At 35.4% G+C, this 18771-nt stretch overlaps 1 protein-coding gene across 6 annotated transcripts in view; it reads left to right on the top strand.

Annotated features, from left to right (window-relative positions):
* The first annotated feature begins 1991 nt into the window (after window positions 1-1991).
* The window catches only part of LOC131801495 (protein Teyrha-meyrha-like), a 32375-nt gene continuing 15595 nt past the window's right edge, over window positions 1992-18771 (top strand). For all 6 annotated transcript variants that reach the window (XM_059120250.1, XM_059120246.1, XM_059120247.1 and 3 more), the window contains exon 1: window positions 1992-2165. In XM_059120250.1, coding sequence (XP_058976233.1) covers window positions 2049-2165 — 117 coding nt within the window. In that variant the 5' untranslated portion in view covers window positions 1992-2048. The remainder of the gene's footprint in view (window positions 2166-18771) is intronic.

Raw genomic sequence — 18771 nt, 5'->3', positions numbered from 1 at the left:
AAAAAAGTAACAAAAACAGCAACAAAACGTTACACAAAGAATTGCCAACAAAACCATAGATATGGCGATGGACATGAACATGGTAAACGACAGAACGACGGACACGTTTGTATGTTTGCAACAACAGCCAAAAAGACCGAAAAAATGGCAAAAGTATTGGCAACAGCAACAAAAAAAAAAACTGAAAAAAAAACACAAAAGAACAACGACAACAAACCATCTGTGCAACCATTTTGGAATAGGACACAAAGAGTTAGTTGTGAACATGTTGTAAATTACTAAAGTGTACTTAACTCACTCGAAGGCAACAACAACAACAACAGCAACGACAACTACAAGGACAACACCAACAACAGCAATGACGACGACTTTCATATACCTACATCTGGTGGTTGCCAGGACTGTCATTTGGCTTCGCAAGGCAAAACGAAAAAAAAACAAAACGGAACAACAACCAGCAGAATCTACTTTGGACAGGAGCAACAACAACAACAGCAACAAAGACCAGCAGCCTCAGCCACCGAACAGAACCATTTCTATCATTTCATTTCACTGTAGCTACCAGAGTCGAGTCCATAATGCAAATGGGTGTGAGTGAGAGTAACTTAGTGATAGCAACAGCACTGCAATCCAGTGGCACTGCCTGCCGCTGGTAGTCATCAGTAGTCGTTCGAGTCTATATACCACATGAGTTTGGCTAAAACAAAAACAAAACAAAAAAAAACACCATTCGTTTTTCTCGCCACTCGCTCACTCTCCCATGGTCAGCCAACAGTACATGCCATGGAAGACACTACCGAACGAACACCAGCAGCCAGCTGGGCTTCAGCAGCAGCAGCATATGTTCACAATGAACCGGTTCATTGAGCACCAATCAGAGCTACTCACCAACCATGAGGGGCGTCAACGAAACCACCACACACCAGACCTGCAGGCCGGGTGAGTGTGTGCGTGTGTACGTGTTGCTGCTCTTGCTGCCATGGAGGCAGTGTTGTGCGCAAGTATCTAAAAATGGAACTGGTTTTTTATGTACTGACTCCACAAACAAGTCCTACTCGTGCCACACACAAGGCAGGCAGGCTGGCTGGATGGATGGCTGCCTGCAACTGAGCAACTGAATGACTGACTCACTGGGCAGCAGAATACAAAAGTCACTTTAGTTCCAAGCAGATTTTACGTACGTGCGGGTGTATCACTCTGTGTCGGAGTCAATGAAAAATTAATCACACACTCACCAGCCAGAGCAGCAGCAACAACAAGAGCTACAGAAAAAAAAAAGAGATTCATAATTGCAACTGAAGCTCACTCACACACACCGACAGACACACACACACACATAGACATACTCACTCGCTCACGAATCCAAAGGAAGAAGAAAAAACCAAACAGCGATTAAAGTAATTGCAAATTTAATTAACTTAACTAGACAACGAACGAGCGACACTGCCAGTCGTCAGTCAGTCAGTTAATGGCAGTAGCTTCAAATAGTGAGCGGTAGCAGGCAACCGACCGAAAGTGCTTCTTTGTAATAACTAAACGAATGAAGAGAAGTGAAGTGCAGTGCAGTGCAGTGTGACTGACGGACCGATCGACCGACTGATTGAAGGCATGTCCCGCCGACCACTACCAAGCGACGACGGTGATACCCATAAGTAATTACTGCTGTTGTTGTTGGTAGTTAAGTAATTACATGCATTGTTTGTTTGTGGCATTCATACGTTGCAATTGTTGCTAGTGTTTTTAAATGTGTGCGTGCGTGCTAAAATTATTATTTTTGCTATTATTGTGACAGGTCACGTGATTTGTTGGCAATACAACAAATAATTAGCAATACTCAAAGAAAACAACAACAAATTTAAAAAAAAAACATAATTAGTGTCAACCAGTGTTTAATTTAGTCTAATTGTGCAATCAAAAATAAAGGCGCTCCATGCCTAACGCCACCTTGTGTTGGATTTAACCTCATCAACTTTAAATTTCAAATTTCTTCGAAATCACGTTCCCTTGATCCGGAACATCTTCGTGGGAGTTTGTCCTGTGTACCTATTATGGAAAGTAACGCCTTTGGAAGCAGTCACATACCGTCACAAGCATTGGTCGTTTTATCGGAGGCTGCTTCCGGTTTGCATGAGGCTCTAAGAGGACAACGTCCATTCCCCGCACGGGTAAGTTTTCAAAGTACAAGAACAAATTAAGAACATTTTGTTATGATGCCGTCGGTTGAGGAAAGTAATTCTAAACAAGGTCTATTAAGGAATTTTCCGCAAAGAGAATAAAAAGGTGTAAATATGAAAAATTTTCTAAAGAAAATTAAAAAGAAACTACGACTGATTTCTTTTTTAAGTAAAAAAAAAAATTTTACATATAAGTCATGGTAGGTTTAAGAAGGTAAAGTCATGTAATCATATGTTTAATTTTTTTTCAAAATTTTTCATTTGACGACATCTCATTGTCAAATGAATATTTATAAATTCACTGTATATACACAAGTCAGAGATGGGAATCATTTTCCTATGCTGTGAAATTAGACAAGGTAAATTACAGAAAATGCAGAGATAGGTATGCTTTTTCTTCTTAATTTTACCAAAGTTATTTCGAATAATGTCAATCAATGCAGTATTGGTTCTCTTGTGATTTCCGGAGTTATAATTCACACTTCATGTTCTTACAAGGTAAATTACAGAAAATCCAGACATTGGCATATTTTTGAAAAGACTTTGCCTTCTTTATTTTACCACACTTCATGTTCTAACCACAATCTGCCGTCGTCACATACTTAAGACTCGAAAAGTAGAATGTCGAGGGCAAGGCTGGATTTTTGTTACATTTATGTTACATTTAAATTATTAAAAGAAATTTTGTTTCTTTATGAAATTATTCCTTTGACAGTTCTACCATTATAAATATTTTTCTTTATAAATGAAATGATAATTGTCATAGAACAAGAATAGGAAATAAAAGACATTTTTAAATGTTTTGAAACTTGTTTTAACAAAAAAAAAAAAAAAACAATTTTCCGCCTATTGATTGCCCAAATAGCTGAAAGTCGTTTTTCGATCTATACATCCCTACATTAAGACCATTTTTGATTTTCTTGATGAGAAGTTTTAAAACTTAATGGCTTTATGAAAGGAGTAAAAGTTCACAACTAAACACTAATTATCGTTGCATACTTTTAGGTTAGTAGAAAGATCAAATAAAAATCTATGATTACCAGGCAATCGGAAATCGGTTAAAAACAAACAACTTTGCCATTTTCAACAGTCAATCTTTGAATGTTCATTAACTGCCAGTTTTGCTCAAATATGCTTGCTGTTTTTCTCATTCATTTTCCCACCTCTATTGTTTGATTAAGTCGACATTGCTGTTCATTAAAATTCCATTCAAACATTCACTTTTGACAGTACACCATTTTTTGAAAAAATTAATAGCTCACTTCGAACGATGGCCTCTTCTAGATATTAAGCTATAGACCATGATGAAAGAATACGTCAGATGCATTAGCACATTGTGAACATTGATTAGCCCCCAATCATGAATATCCGCAGGGAATTTTATTCATTATTATTCATTCATCCATGAATTATTGATGATAAATAATTTTCGAATATGGCAACGTCAATGGGTCTTTTTCGTACCTTTTGTGCCCTATTTGTTGTGCAAACAAAGAATGCAAATAGCTTCCACCTCGAAAAGGAGGGTATATTAACTTTGTCATTCCGTTTGTAACATTCCATTTTTTGAATCAGACCCCATAAAATAAGTCGATTTAACGATGTCCCTCTGTCTGTCGAAATCACGATACAGCCCACATTATGTGACGTATAGCTTCAAAATTTGGCAGAGCAATTTGAATTGTGTCTAGGATGATTGGTATTGAAAATGAGATGTATCGGTCCACTTTTTGATATAGCTGCCGTATAACGATATGGCGACATATAACGACCTGCCGATATTCGATATTTTGATTGTTTTCGCCACATTTTTGCACGGATTTGTGTAAAAATGGATATTTGCAGATCATAATGGATTCTAGCTTCAATGTATAGGTCCACGTTTTGGTATAGTCCCTATATAACAGTACCTCCCGATATTCGGTATTTTGATGATTTTTGACACATTTTTCCACGGATTTTTCTAAAAATTGGCATTTGTTCTCGATGGTAGAACATTTCATATTTAAGTCCACGTTTTCCCATAACGCGCATATAACGATACCTATCGATATTCGGTGTTTTGATAATCTTTTTGATAATCCTAGCCACATTTACCCACAAAACTTTTTCAAATTTGATATTTAAGAAGATTTGGCCGATGATCAGAGGTTGTTAAGATTTTCATTTTTCAAATTTTTTTACAAATTTAAATAATTTTTCATTCAACATGTTCAATTCCAAAATCGCTTAGATAGCTCATTATCCCAGCAGCTGTGTCGATACGACTACCTGTATTCTTCTAGCAAGTTTATGTTCAACAATAATGTTGAGCCTAAAAGTATACATCATGCTTTTCAATCTAATGCAATAAAATAAGTACTGTACAGTAAAGTACAAGTTCATGATCTCATTTGACATGCCGATTTTAAATCTCAAGGCATTGAACTCAGCCATTTTGTCCGAAGATGGCAGTTATAGGTGGCGCTAGAATATATTCGCCTTGCTTAATCCACCAATAAGGTTTGACTAGTTTCCCGCCTAAATGTATGCCTGTTCCATATAAGGGCAGTTTTTATAAGTCCTCTTACAAAATTTCAAGATCGCATTTCTTCTTCCGATTTCTTAAATATATAGTGAATAATAAATTGAATAAGTTATCTAAAAATCGAGAAAAACAATACATCAATCATAGATTTATTGTTTGAAAGCATCGACAGATTTCCCATAAATTTATTAGGAAGTGTTCATAAATGGAAGGTGGATCAATTATCCAGGAATAAAAATTATCCGTAAAACTACCCGCAAAACGCAGCCAATATATTTAGCTTTTAGCCGCATAAGAAGTGGAAGTATATTTAAGTTATCTGCTTTGTTTAACAGTAAAACTGAGTTGAGGTCTCTAAATTTTAGCCATACCTGCCCCAAATTTCGTGCAAAACTTCAGCAACAATAAAGTGTGACTATATCCACATTACATGTACAAATTAGCCACAATTCCGCAGTTAAGCATCACTCCCGGTTCCCTAACTCAACATTGCATATCATTTTCAATATCCATTGATAAGTTCATAACAAAATTCAATGTTGTGGTGACGAAGGTCGCGGCGGCGGCATTTCTGATAACTACCCAAGAACCAGCAAAAAAAAAATGCTGAACATTTGCCACAAAATCAACTCTTCTGCATAGTTTTGAGTAAATTTCGGGAAACAAAGCGGAGTTAATTCAATTTAAGTTAAAACAATCAAAACGTTTTGTCTACCAAGCGGACGAAGCAGAGGAAGAAGAATTGACACATAGTTTGACAAAGTTCCAAAGAAATTGGTCAAACAAACAGATGTAGCAACAAAACGAAGCTAACCATATTCCTGCACCGAACTGACTGCCAGCACCGAACTGGCAAATGTATTTTGTATTTATGATAACTCTACAAATTTCACCTTGCCATTGACGATCAATAGGCCGGGCAGCATTCGATTATGGATGGCTGGTCATAAAGACAGCAGAAGGAGAACAACAATGTCATTCTGTTCCTACATATTCAATCGAAGTATGATTCGATGGACGGATGGTTGTTTGGCTGGATCAATGTATTTTAGTTTTGAATTTAAAATTTCGCGCTTGTGGTAGTAGTTTATTTGACCGCAATAAATCAGCACACCCTAAGAGGCGACGTAAGGCATCTAAACTCCTTAGCCACTGGATTTGTATAACCCACATTCTTGGCCTGCCGTATGAAGGCAGCCAGCAACGCCACTAACTATTCCAAAGTTGAAGTCTTGCCACAGATCTGACATTAAACGGTTTCACAAGCCAGACACAATGTGATGCCCAATATTCCTGGTTGCTGTTTCTACTTCCAACCATTCGTCCTCCCCTTCGTCTGTCTGTCTCTCTGTCCGTCCCATCCATCCATTGTGGCCTATTGTGTGTAGATTTTTGGTATTGACAATTTATGATTGTGTCCAAGTTTGCCACATGAATGTGTGATTGTTTTCGCTACTCCTAAAAATTCCCTGTCCGCGCTAGCCACTTCTCCCCTCCTCTGTTGCAAACAATGTGTGTGTTGTTGTTGCTCCTCGAAGACTTCTGTCATCATAAACATGAGCAATGGTCATGACGCTGATGCTACAAATGATGAAAAATATTTGAAACTTTTGATCAGTCGTTGATGGCCATGATCTCTTTTAACGGATATCCCCCAGCAAACAAATAAAACAAAAAAAAAACAACAACAAACAAGTTTCGCGCCAATATCTTGTTCGACATTTAAAATACGATCTTCAAAAGTGGAGTATGTTAAACAAGGTATCAATATGTCCAACCGAAAGTGTAGATGGAAGCGAGATATTCAACGGCCAGAAACAACACCAATAAGTTCATCATCCTGCTTGGAGTCATATCCTGTGGGGATTTTCGTGTGAGGAAACCCAAGAGCCAGTGGTTATTTGGCTTATATGTTTGCTGCCAATTAGCGTGGAGTTGATTAGCACCAGGAGTAATAGAAGGGAGAGGGGTGGAGAATAGTGCTCTTGCTTGCTTCATATCTTAATGTGTCAACAATTAAAAGAGTATTGAATTGTTGACATTTTTATGGAGCTCTTCTCTTCCTTTTCAGAGAGGGTTGCCGTTATAAATACAATTTATGCAGTGGAAATTTAAAGGGAACAAGAATACTAAAAGGAGAGACACAATGAAATGTAGAGTTTCTATTTCTCATTGATCAATCAGGACCTAAGAGTAGAGCTAGGCAAAATCTTATAAAGAGTTTCTTTAAGAGAAAACTAAATTTGCATTTTCTTTATATTTTCCAATTAATTTCAACGTTTTTAAACATGAATATTGTCTAAAATTGTTATTAAAGTGAATTTTTAATAAAAATAAATACATATGACATATACATTGTTTGGTTGGTTGTTTAACAGAAACTAAGAGAGAGCTAGAAGACTTTCTTGCTCACCTGTGACTTAGGGTAACACCTACTTTGAACTAAAAGCCCGCAATATTTTTCGATATATCTAAAGAACGGCTCATCCAACAATTATATACCCAGTGTTTTGAAAAAAATCATGACAACTCTGGCTATATCTGTCATAACAGCTTCATTTACCAAACTAGGTGATTGCCAAAGTGTTGTTGTAACAACCATGTCCCGATTGGCATTGCGTCGACAAGGCTTCGTGTACAACATTTTCTTGGTAGCAAAATATTGTTTATGGCTGCTGTAAAACCATGGCGTTTATACGACACGATATATTGCAACAATATATATGTACAGTTGTTTGACACATATGCTGGTACATGGATAAGGCATTATTAACATGTCATATGACCGACGTGTTCGATATGAATCAAATTGTTTGCATCCAGTTTTGATGGACAACATTTACTAATTAATCAATCAATAAGTCCACGAAGAACAAGTCTAAAACGAATGTAAAGCGTAGGAAATGAGTACCGCAATTTGTTGCCAGGAAGCCATATTAATTGACCTGCTTTCCCAAAAGTGGGCTGATTGAATGACGAAAAAATATTTGTTTTGTTATTTTAGTAGCTTCTATTAGTAACCCAAAAGGCAAGAATGATGTGAATAAGATTTCGATGTTATCCCAAGAGGTTGCGGATGAGTTGTTCTGTACATTTTTATACCACTACACCACATAGTGGTAGGGGAATTATGTTTGTTACAGGGAGAAGGAAGCGAGATAGAATCATAGTTTCTTTTGTGGATCTTCATATAATGACTTTCTGAGTCGATTTATTTATGTCAGTCGGTCTATCCGTCCGATCGTCCATGTATTCTCGTGAACAAAATGCAGGTCGCATTTATTATCCGATTGAAATGAAATTTGGCAAACAATATTATAGCTCTCATATATACGATTCATCCGATTTGGTGTTTCAGTCCCTTACATTCGTAATATGCATTCGACAACAATGATATTTGGTACCAGATATCAGATACAGCCCAGAAATAACTCTGACACATTTTATCGAAGTCTGTTCAGATTAGGATATAGCTTCCATATATTTTTTAAACCGATATCAAGTTTATTGTGCACCAAATGGTTAATATCAGTTCAAATTACCTGAATTTTGGCATATCCGATCGAATGCAGTCTAAAAGCAAGTACCTCAAATTTGGTGAAAATCGGTTCAGATATAGCTATCATATATAAATTTCATCCGATTTGGTGTTTAAGTCCCTCAAATTCGTAATATGCATTGGACAACAATGAAATTTGCCAACAGATATCTTACAGAGCTCGGAAATACCTCTTCCAAATTTTATCGAGAACGGCTAAGATTTGGATATCACACAAACTACATGGATATGTTGATGAGGCCTTCTTAGTGAGGTAGATAATTTATTCAAGTCACCAGAATAATGTGGATAAATAATCCAGATCAGCCAAATGATGTGAAAAAATTATCCAAGTCATCTAAATGATTTGCAGCCTTTCCAAACGATGCGGATAAATTATCTAAATCATCCCAAGGATTTGGAAATTTTCTTGCTCATCCAAATGACGTTTATAATTTAAGGTAGTCTTTCAAATTACATGGGTAATTTATCCAAGTTCTCCAAATGACCTAGTTAAATAACGTGGACAAGTTGTCCTAGTCATCCAAATGATTTAGATGAGTTATTCTAGCTATCGAAATGACATGGATAAGCCATGATAAGAATTTTCAGTCATTCCAAAGGCTTTAATTTTAATTTAATCCTAATGATGTTGATTATTGGTCTCATCTATCCAAAAAACGAGCGGATACGTTATCCTAGCTATCCATTTGACGTGGATTAGTTATCCTGATCGAACTGCGGTGGATATATGATTCTAGTCATCCAATTAACGTGGATGAATTATTCAAAGCTTTGATTATCCTTTTAATCTAGATAATGCGGATAAGTGATCCTCGCAATAGAAGTGTCTCGGAAGGATAAACTATCTTAGTCTTCAAAATCTCGCTGATAAGCTATGCTGCTCACCCAAAGTGGTGTGGACAAAAAAAGTCACCCGAAAGACTTGGATAATCCAAATGATGTAGATAAGTGACCCTATCTATCCTAGTTATCCACATAACGTGGATAAGTTATTCGGATCATCGAAATGTTGTGGACAGTTTATCCTAGCTACCCAAATAGCCCACATATTCAATTCTGAACATTCACCTCCCGTGTATAAGTTATCCTAGTCATCTCAATGACGTGGATAAGTTTTGCTAGCCTTCCAAATTACTAATTAGGATTAGTGGATTATAAAGATATCCTAGTTATCTAAAGGCTGCAGATAAGATATCCCATTTATCAAAATAGGAGGATAAGTTATCCAAGTCTTCTGACTGGCACCCAAAACTTATACTGATTATCCGCAGGTCATGGGTAAGTTATCCTTAGTATCGAAATAATATGGATAATTTATTTAAGGCTCTATTGCTGAGATTTTTCTTTAAAAAACAAAACTTCATGTTCTACAAGATTTTAGAGCTCAGAAATGGTTTTCAAGAAAAAATTTGCAAAATTAATAAAAAAGTGGAATATTTTTTTATGTTCTAGAACTGATCCAGCGTTTTTATTTCAAATTTTCATAGAACATAAATTCTACTTCAGATGCAGCTGTAAAAAGTTCTGGTGTGGTCTGTCTTTCCCTTCCCCTCTCCATATTAGGCAATTTGTCCAATTCAATTTACATCAATAATTTTTGTGAGTAATTTCGAAATTCTTTCGCTTTTCCAAAAAAATACGAGTAATGACATATTAGAGTCATAATTCATTTGTGGCATAACTCATAATAACCTCTGGAAAGAAAAAAAAAAACAACGAGAACCGGAACAATAATATGGTTAGCAGGTGTCTGTACAAAAGGTTTACCCTCTTTAAATGTAATTTTGATGCTGCTACTCCTCCTCCTCCTCTTTCTCTTTCTTTTGGCTTTGATTTATCCACGGTGTGGAAATGGGTGTCTGTTCTGTTCGCCACATCGTTATGTTTGTCTATCTATTTAGTGTTAAATTGTCAACACTTGGCAATCGTTCAGGGGAATTGGTATTGAAAACTGTTAACTCGGGGTGGTTTTATCTATCACCCCAAGTAATCGGGAGAGACAAAAGCCTGACAATTGGAATTATTTTGCATTATTATCTGTGTTCATCGTTTTTATGACAAATATTTGACTATTGTTTGTTTCGGCTATTATTTGTTGTCTCAATGACAGTGAAGGACAAGATCTGCATTTGAGGGGTGGTTCTGTGTGATATGCATCATTTGTAATGAAAACCTGCCAAGGAAAACACAAATTTTGATCCCCTACCAGCCAAGTGTTAAACCACTTGCTTTTCTATGCCTCGAAGTCTCTTCCGGTGACAAGTGCGATTTGCATATTACTTATTTCGAATTAATACTTTTTACAAATAAAACCCATACCGAGTTTTCTTTTTGGTCACTGTCTGGCCATGATACACCAGTGGCGGAACAGTCCAACCCAACCCAAAAACCAGCTGTGTTTAGTTATCATTAGCCATGTAAATTTGTAAATTTTGCAACTTTATCTTGAAACTGGGGTAAGTTGCCTGTTTTTTTTTTTTGCTCTCAGTCATCTGAAATCAGATTAAAATCAATAAAAATCTAAGCATTGTTGTCATTTTTTATTAGCTTTTTGTTCTTGTTGTTGCTGTGTCGGCCGACGACCATTCAAATGCTTGTTTGCTTGTTGTATAGCACCGCAGCGGTATCATTTGTTGTTAGCGGAATTTATTGGCCATGGTTGCCTGTAAATCTATTTACTATTCAATGGATTTGTAATAATTGAATGGAACTTGTAGCTGCTGGAAAATTGTTGCTAATCTTGGGGAGAGACAAACGCCGTCGTCGAACAATGTTAAAGCGTAACAAAGTTTTGTTGAGACAAAAAAAATAAAAAATAAAAAGATTTATGACTTTTTTCAATTGCCAAAGACATTCTAAATTAAATAGAAACAAAACACAGATCTTAATTTATGTTTTAATAAAATTTAAAACGGTTGGGGATTTTTAAACAGAAAATCCGACTTAAAATCACTGGTTTGTTGAGGAGACAAGCACATTTTTCGCTTGAAATGAGACTAAAAAAAAAGTCAAAAGTCGGACCTACGCCTCTATGCGTATTTTGTAGAGATCCCGTAACAAAAAAGTTTATATTGGGAATTGATGTGAAGCTATGAACCGATATAGTGCATGATATGACTTCGATAAGGATTATATTATATTTATTGGAGCAATGATATATCGAACCTAGTTTCACCAAATAGTAAAATTCGGATGAATATGAAAACATCTATTCAGTTTAAGCAGATATTACATATATGGTGAGCAATAACCGTAAAATCGGATGAAGATGTATATGGAAGCTATATAAAAATCTGAACCGCGGTATTTTCGAGCAGTACCTGATGCCCGGTATAAAATATCATTGCTGTGGAGGGCATATTATGCATGTGAGGGACTTTATCACCAAATCGGATGAAACAACTATATGCCAAAATTCAGTCCATTTGGGCTGATATTAGCCATTTGGTGCACAGTAAATATGAAATCGGATAAAGATTGGGAGCTATATCCACATCTGAACTGATCTTGACAAAATTTTAAAGAATTATTTCTGAGCAGTACCTGATTCATCAAAAGATTATTGTTGTGGATGAAACTTTATTTGGGAGCTATAGCTATATCTGGAACGATTTTCACGAAAATTTGAAGCACTTGCTTTTAGACTGAGTTCGGTCGGTTGTGCCAAAATTCAGGTCATTTGAGCAGATATTAGCCATTTGGTGCACAATAAACCTGAAATCAGATAAAGATGTATATATGGGAGCTATATCCTAATCTAATCCGATCTCGATAAAATTTGACATATGTATTTTTGTGCTCCATAAGATATCTGGTACCAAATATCATTCTTGTGGACTGCATATTACGAATGTGAGGGACTTGAAACCTCAAATCGGATGAAATATATATATGGGAGCTATATCCTACGCTGATCCGATTTCGGTAAAATTTGACAGAGGAATATTTGAGCTCCATAGGATATCTGGTACCAAATACCATTGTTGTGGAGTTTATATTACGCATGTGGGGGACCTAAATCGGATGAAACATATGTATGGGAGCCATAGCTATATCTGAATCGATTTCCACTAAATTTGATACACTTGCTTTTAGACTAAATTCGGTCGGATGCTGGTAGCGTAGCCCGACGTCAAGGAAATGGACGGAAGAAAACAGCAACATCAGCAGAAATGATTCAAAATGTAAAGAAGCGACGTGTGTGACGGTTTCATTAACCGTTTGAAAGCCATAATTCGGGCCAAAGGTGACCAATTCGAACAATTCTAACCTTATTCTAAAATTTGATGCTACTTCCGACATTTTTTGCTTTCATTCAATAACATTAAAAAAAATAAAAATTTGTTGCAGTTTTTTCATGTTACCCTGTATATAGAGCTATATTTTATTATTTGAACCGATTCTCACCAATTTCAATAGGGTTCGTTCTTGGGCCAAACAAATATTGTTTGGAAACTTTCATCTCAATGAGATAATAAATGCAACCTGTATTTTGTTCACAAAAATACTTTTACAGACGGACTGACATGCCTAAATCGACTCAGAAAGTGATTCTTTAAAGATCCTTCTTTATCGATCCTCGCTTCCTTCTCGATGTTACAAACAAATCCACAAAGACATAATACCCTTATCACTACGTGGTGTAGGGTATAAAAATTACTCTTTATTTGTAAGTATGTGTATTTTCTCTGTTTACTCGTTTGCACTCTTAGAGTAAAGTCTTGCTCTATTTCGATCATTTCGACTCCCTTTCTAACTTTTCAAACAGACGTAACTCACATAAAACAAAATAGTAGAGAGTAAACTTCGTAAAAAATCGCACTTTTGAGCCCTCTCGCTAGTGAGAAAGTTTCACTCGTTAATAAAAACGAAATGTGGTCATATGGCTTTTCCTTGCAACTTAAAAGGGACATTTTTAAAGCATTTTCCTTATAAGGGGAATATTTTTCCTTATACAGAAGTAGTAGTAAGTAGAAGCTATTCCATAGCCTCTGCAAAAAAATATAATCAGTTATAAATCAGGAAAATATAACCAGAAAAATAGTTTCCTGATTTATAACTGATTATATTTTTGCGGAGGCTATGGAAAAGCTTCTACTTACATATAAATCCATAGGCTTTCTCTTCTAGAGTTCCAATCATGAGCGCCCACCTTTGTGGTCTTCACATATTAAAAACATTTATCATATTTCCAACACAATATTTTCCTATGGAGTTTCCCAATTTTCATAAGGACAGGGGACGGGGATTTGCTGCTGTCTCATAATCTATGCTTTCATGCCAAATTATGTGGACATTTATTGTGTGACCAAACCGAACCGAATGTGTGGCGGCCAGGTTGAGAGGAAATGAAAGCCCATAACTTTATTGTTATGACTGAAATAAATAATGTGTGGCCTTTATTAAAAAGGGAAAACAAAATAGAGAAGACAAAATATCCCTAACAATTGAATAAGAGGGTGATAATTATTTATATTAGTTGGAATATAAATAAAGATATAAAACAATTAAACAGAAAACTCGAGAGAAAATTTTGTGGATAAAATATATAAATTTAAATTTGATTCCCCACTGAAAATCGTGGTAGAACTAAGAAGGTAAAGCTATGCAATCTTATCTGCAATAAATCCATTGTATTTACACAAATCATATGGTCTGTTCCAGAATTGCGAGAAAGTAAAACTTTTTAATTCGATAACCGATTTTTCCTTTTTGAAATCGAAAAAAAATTGCGAAAATAGTAGATTTTTGCAGATTCTGGAACAGAGCAATTTGACAAGGCAAATTATAGAAAATGCAGAGCTGGGAATGCTTCTTTGAAATGATAATACCTTTATTCCATTACACCATACTGAAACTTAAGGACTAAAATCGAATTATGACCGATTTGATAAGTTATTATATATCAGGATATTGCGAACATTGAAAATACTGTTTATACCCTCCACCATAGATAGTATTTATAAAGTACTTATATTCCTGATCAGCGTTTAATTCTAAGACGATTTGGCCCTGTCCGTCCGTCCGTCCGTTTGTTGTAATCACAGTAGAGTCAAAGCGAATAAAGATAGGAAGCTGAAATTTTGCACAGATGAGTCTTTGTCTGCAGGCAGGTGAAGTTTAAAGATGGGCTATATCGGACCACGATATCGTATAGCCACCATATAACGGTACCTCCCTATATTCGGTATTTTGACAATTTTAGGTATAATATTCATCGAAATTGTTTTAAATTTAGTATTTAGAGTCCGTAATGGGAACTATAGTCTATGTCCGAAGAATGTCTATGCAGGTCCAGTTTTCGTATATAGGCCCCATATATCAGTATCTCCCTATATTCGGTATTTTGACGATTTTTGGTACAATATTCACCGAAATTGTTTAAAAAGTTCGTATTTGTACTACAACCTGTGACGGAAATTTGTCGCATGGCCCCGATATAACGATACCTCCTTATATTCTGTGTTTTGATAGTTTTGGCTACATTATTTACCGGATTTTTTTAAGTTTCGTATTTGAGTATTGTAATGGCCTATGACAAAAGTTGGCTCTGCAGGTCCACGTCTTCATATGGACCCCCATATAACGGCTATATTCGGTATATTTAAGATTTTAACAGATTTTTTATGGATTTTATTAATTTTTTTTTTTAAATTTCCAAAATCGTTCCAAATGATGGAGGGTATTCAAAGTTCGGTCCGGCCGAAATGACTGTTTTTATTGTTGTGGGGTTAACCTACTTTATAAAGATTTGTTTTGCAAATGGCAATTCAACTACCACTTTTACTAAATTCGGTAAACTGTAAACTTACTATTTTTATTATTATTTATTTATTCATTTTTTTGTTTTTTTTTTTTTTTTTTTTTTTTTTGAAAATTATTAGTCCATGTTGAGGTTGGGCAATTTTCAACCCAACCCCTTTTTTCAAATGTGATTTTTTAGATACAAAAAAAAATCCTAAAAAAATCTGCACATGTTTTAAGCGTTATGTTATTTATTGCAAAGGATTTAAATATTGTCATTATTGGAATATGGAATACCCATCAGCCAACGATTATCGTCATCACAGTCATCATCATCGTCATCATCTCCGACGACACAAACATCGTTTGAAACGAAAAAAAATCACAAACTTCCGAGGGGGAGAGAGATTTTGCTGGCTACATGATGGGTGAAAATGCTGTTGTATATTTTCGATACCAAGGCAAGGGGGGTTGTTGTTACACCATGTAATGGGTGTTGTTGTTGTTTAAAGGATGTAAACGATGATGTTTGAAAAGTAATTTCTTTCGGATGGATATGTTTGGGTATGACAATAACCCACTAAACATATCATTTACAAGCCAAACATACATGCATACATATACACATACAGATATGAGTTGAGTATCACATATACATGTATGTTGTTTTTCGGTTATGGGAAGTGTGCCTTGCCAGGGTGGAAAAGAAAAACGATTTTTTTTTGCAAATTTCCTTTTGTGGTGAAAATTGCTTTTCCTCCATGCATGAATGCCGCCTGATGATGTGTGCTCGGAAGATGTTGATGGGAAAAGTCTGTTATGTGGAAAATTTGCATAAAAAACTACTTGTGTCATAGCTTCTGGTGTTCTTTTTCTGCTCGCTTCAAGTTCGATTACAATTTGTGGGCGATTTATTTAAGAAACTCATAAAAATCGTGACATAATTTATTTTAAGCGAAATTTGGATATGATCTCCATCCCCACCAAATTTTGTCAGAAATTTTATAATTTTATTAAAGTCTTCTTGGGCGAGTAATCAGGCACATAATGTGTTCGTGTTGATGGCAACAAATTAACACTTATCAAATCGGTAACATCATGCTACCACCTTTCTCCAAACTCCTTCTCTTTCCCAAGATGTGTGAAACACCACACATCAGCAACATAGACACCAATTACTCACAGCTTTTAGGGGTTTGGGGGGAGAAAGAGAATTGGAGTTTGTGTTGACACACCATACTGGTGTTGTGATTTAGAAAAATGTTGGAGTTCAACTGCCTGCCTGATAGGCTTAGCATGACTTGTCAGTACCAACAGCATTCCCCACTCAAATACCTCTTATCGCCAACTCCTCCTCCTCTTTCCAATAGAGGAAAGTATTTGAATGATAACCATTAACACTTGGCTTTGTCCCGCATCGCCATGCCATGGACTTAAAACCACAAAATAAATGGGGTTTATCAGAGGCTTTTTGTCTGCCAGCAAAATACACATGTGTCATCCTCTACAGGATATTACCTCCATGGTTTTATTTTGGAGTTTGAGCGATAATTACAGGGGTATTTATCACAGCTAGGACGCCAACTGGGGAGTTTAGCAAACCAAGTGGTCAACCACTTCGAGAAAAGTGTTTTATACTCCCATACAGGTATTTTGAAGAGGGAAAGATAAGAAATGGAATTTTTTGGAAGGGGTTACCAGCCCCAAATGCCAAAATTTCTTTGGAAAAAATATTTTTTTATCATTTTCACAATTCTAGTCTTCTTTCTCTAGGCCGGGACTTGGAAAAAGTTCCGTCAAAAATTCTTGAAAATGTTTTCAAAGCCGAAGGAATTTGTTATCCTTATCCTTCCGAGTTCTTCAAAAAAAAAAAAAATAAATAAATAAAATAAAACAAAATGTAAAACATCCTAAAAAGAACAAAAAAAAAAATCGTAGGTCCAAGATTCAGAGTACTTTAATGTTAAAAAATATCACCTTCTAAAGAACTTCAAAATTTTTTCAAGCCACGTTACATAGTCCCTAAAAAGATGTCCATTAAAAAAATCTTATATCATCTTTCAAAGAATCCTTTCTACATAAAAATCCTTTAAACTTCTTCAACGAAACTTCACCTCAGTATTTGAATTTTCTTACAAAATTCACGATGTTAGCTTCAAAACTCCAATCCCAGATACAGAGACCTTAGAGAAAGTTTCTTTAAAAGTTTAATATTGAAGACTTCGAGCCCTTGAAAATTTTTAATTAAAAATAGCCTTTGAAACTTCTTCCCAATAAAAAATACAATAAAAATATCGTATTTTTGGAGATATCTGAAGCCTTTTTAAGGACTCTAAAATCTCTATATCAGATTGTAAAAAACTTCAGATTTCTCTTAAAGATAATATTAGAAGTCTTACAGTATATCAGCATATCGATAATATTAAAAAAAAAACTATTATGAGAACAAGGAAAATATATTAAGACTTTATTTTGGAGACTTTAAAGTCTATCAGAGCAACGTGGATAACATTTGTGGTCTATAAACAAACGCGGATAACGTTTACATCCTATCTGGATAAAGTGGATAACTTTTAAAGCCTATTTGGATAACGTGGATGGATGTCTACATTCTCTAAGGACAGCGTGGATAACATTTACACTCTCTGGATAATATGGTTAAGATTTACAGTCCATCAGGATAACCTGGACCATAGAGATAACGTGAATAACGTTTACATCTTATCAGAATAACATGGATTATTCTATTATGAGAACGAGGAAAATATATTAAGACTATCAGGATAAAGTTTAAAGTCTATCAGAGCAACGTGGATAACATTTATAGTCTATAAAGAAAACGCTGATAACGTTTACATCCTATCGGGATAAAGTGGATAACATTTAAAGCCTATTTGGATAACGTGGATAATGTCTACATCCACTAAGGACAACGAGGATAAAATTTACACTCCCTCTCTCTCTCTGGATAACGTCGATAAGATTTACAGCCCAACAGGATAACCTGGACCATAGGGATAACGTGGATAATGTTTACATCTTATCAGGATAACGTGGATAACTTTTACATCTTATCAGGATAACGAGGATAACTTTTACAGCCTATCAGTATAACGTGGATAACGTTTATCAGGATAATATGGATAAAATTTAAAGTCTATCAAGCCAACGTGAATAATATTTCAATAGCATCAGGACAACGTGGGTAGGCTTTTTATCGTATTTGGTATTGGTTACAGTTTATCGGAGCAGAGTACCGTGTCAGGATATCCTGAAAAGCATTTAAATCTCATCAGGATAACTGGGATAACATTTCGCATAAGGATAAAGTGGATAACATGGATACAATTTTTAACGTTTTAATTTCAGATTTCTCTTTATCAGATTTTAGAGTCCTTCAAAAGGTTTCAGAGTCTACAAAAAATCTCCAGTTTTAAAAGAATTCATTCAGAAATTCACGAGTTCATCATCCCAGATTTTTCAATTTTTTTCTAAATTTTGTGAATATAAGACAAAAACAGACTTTTATTATTTTAATTGGAAATTTTATCTGAAAATAAATATTTTTGACACATTTTACGTTAATCCTTCAATTCAAGGATTAGGAATGCAGATTACACGCAAATCTAAAAGGACATAACAAGAAATCCCACTTCCAGCAATAGTTCCTTTAGTCAGGGTCATCACAATTCGACAGAGTTTTATTTTTTTTTTCTAAAAAATGATTGCCAATATTTTCCATAACCCTGACCCTTGTCATTGGG

The sequence above is a fragment of the Musca domestica genome, unplaced genomic scaffold (assembly GCF_030504385.1).
Source record: "Musca domestica strain aabys unplaced genomic scaffold, Musca_domestica.polishedcontigs.V.1.1 162, whole genome shotgun sequence".
In the NCBI taxonomy this organism is placed as follows: Eukaryota; Metazoa; Arthropoda; class Insecta; order Diptera; family Muscidae; genus Musca; species Musca domestica.
This window is presented reverse-complemented; position numbering and strand designations above follow the sequence as displayed.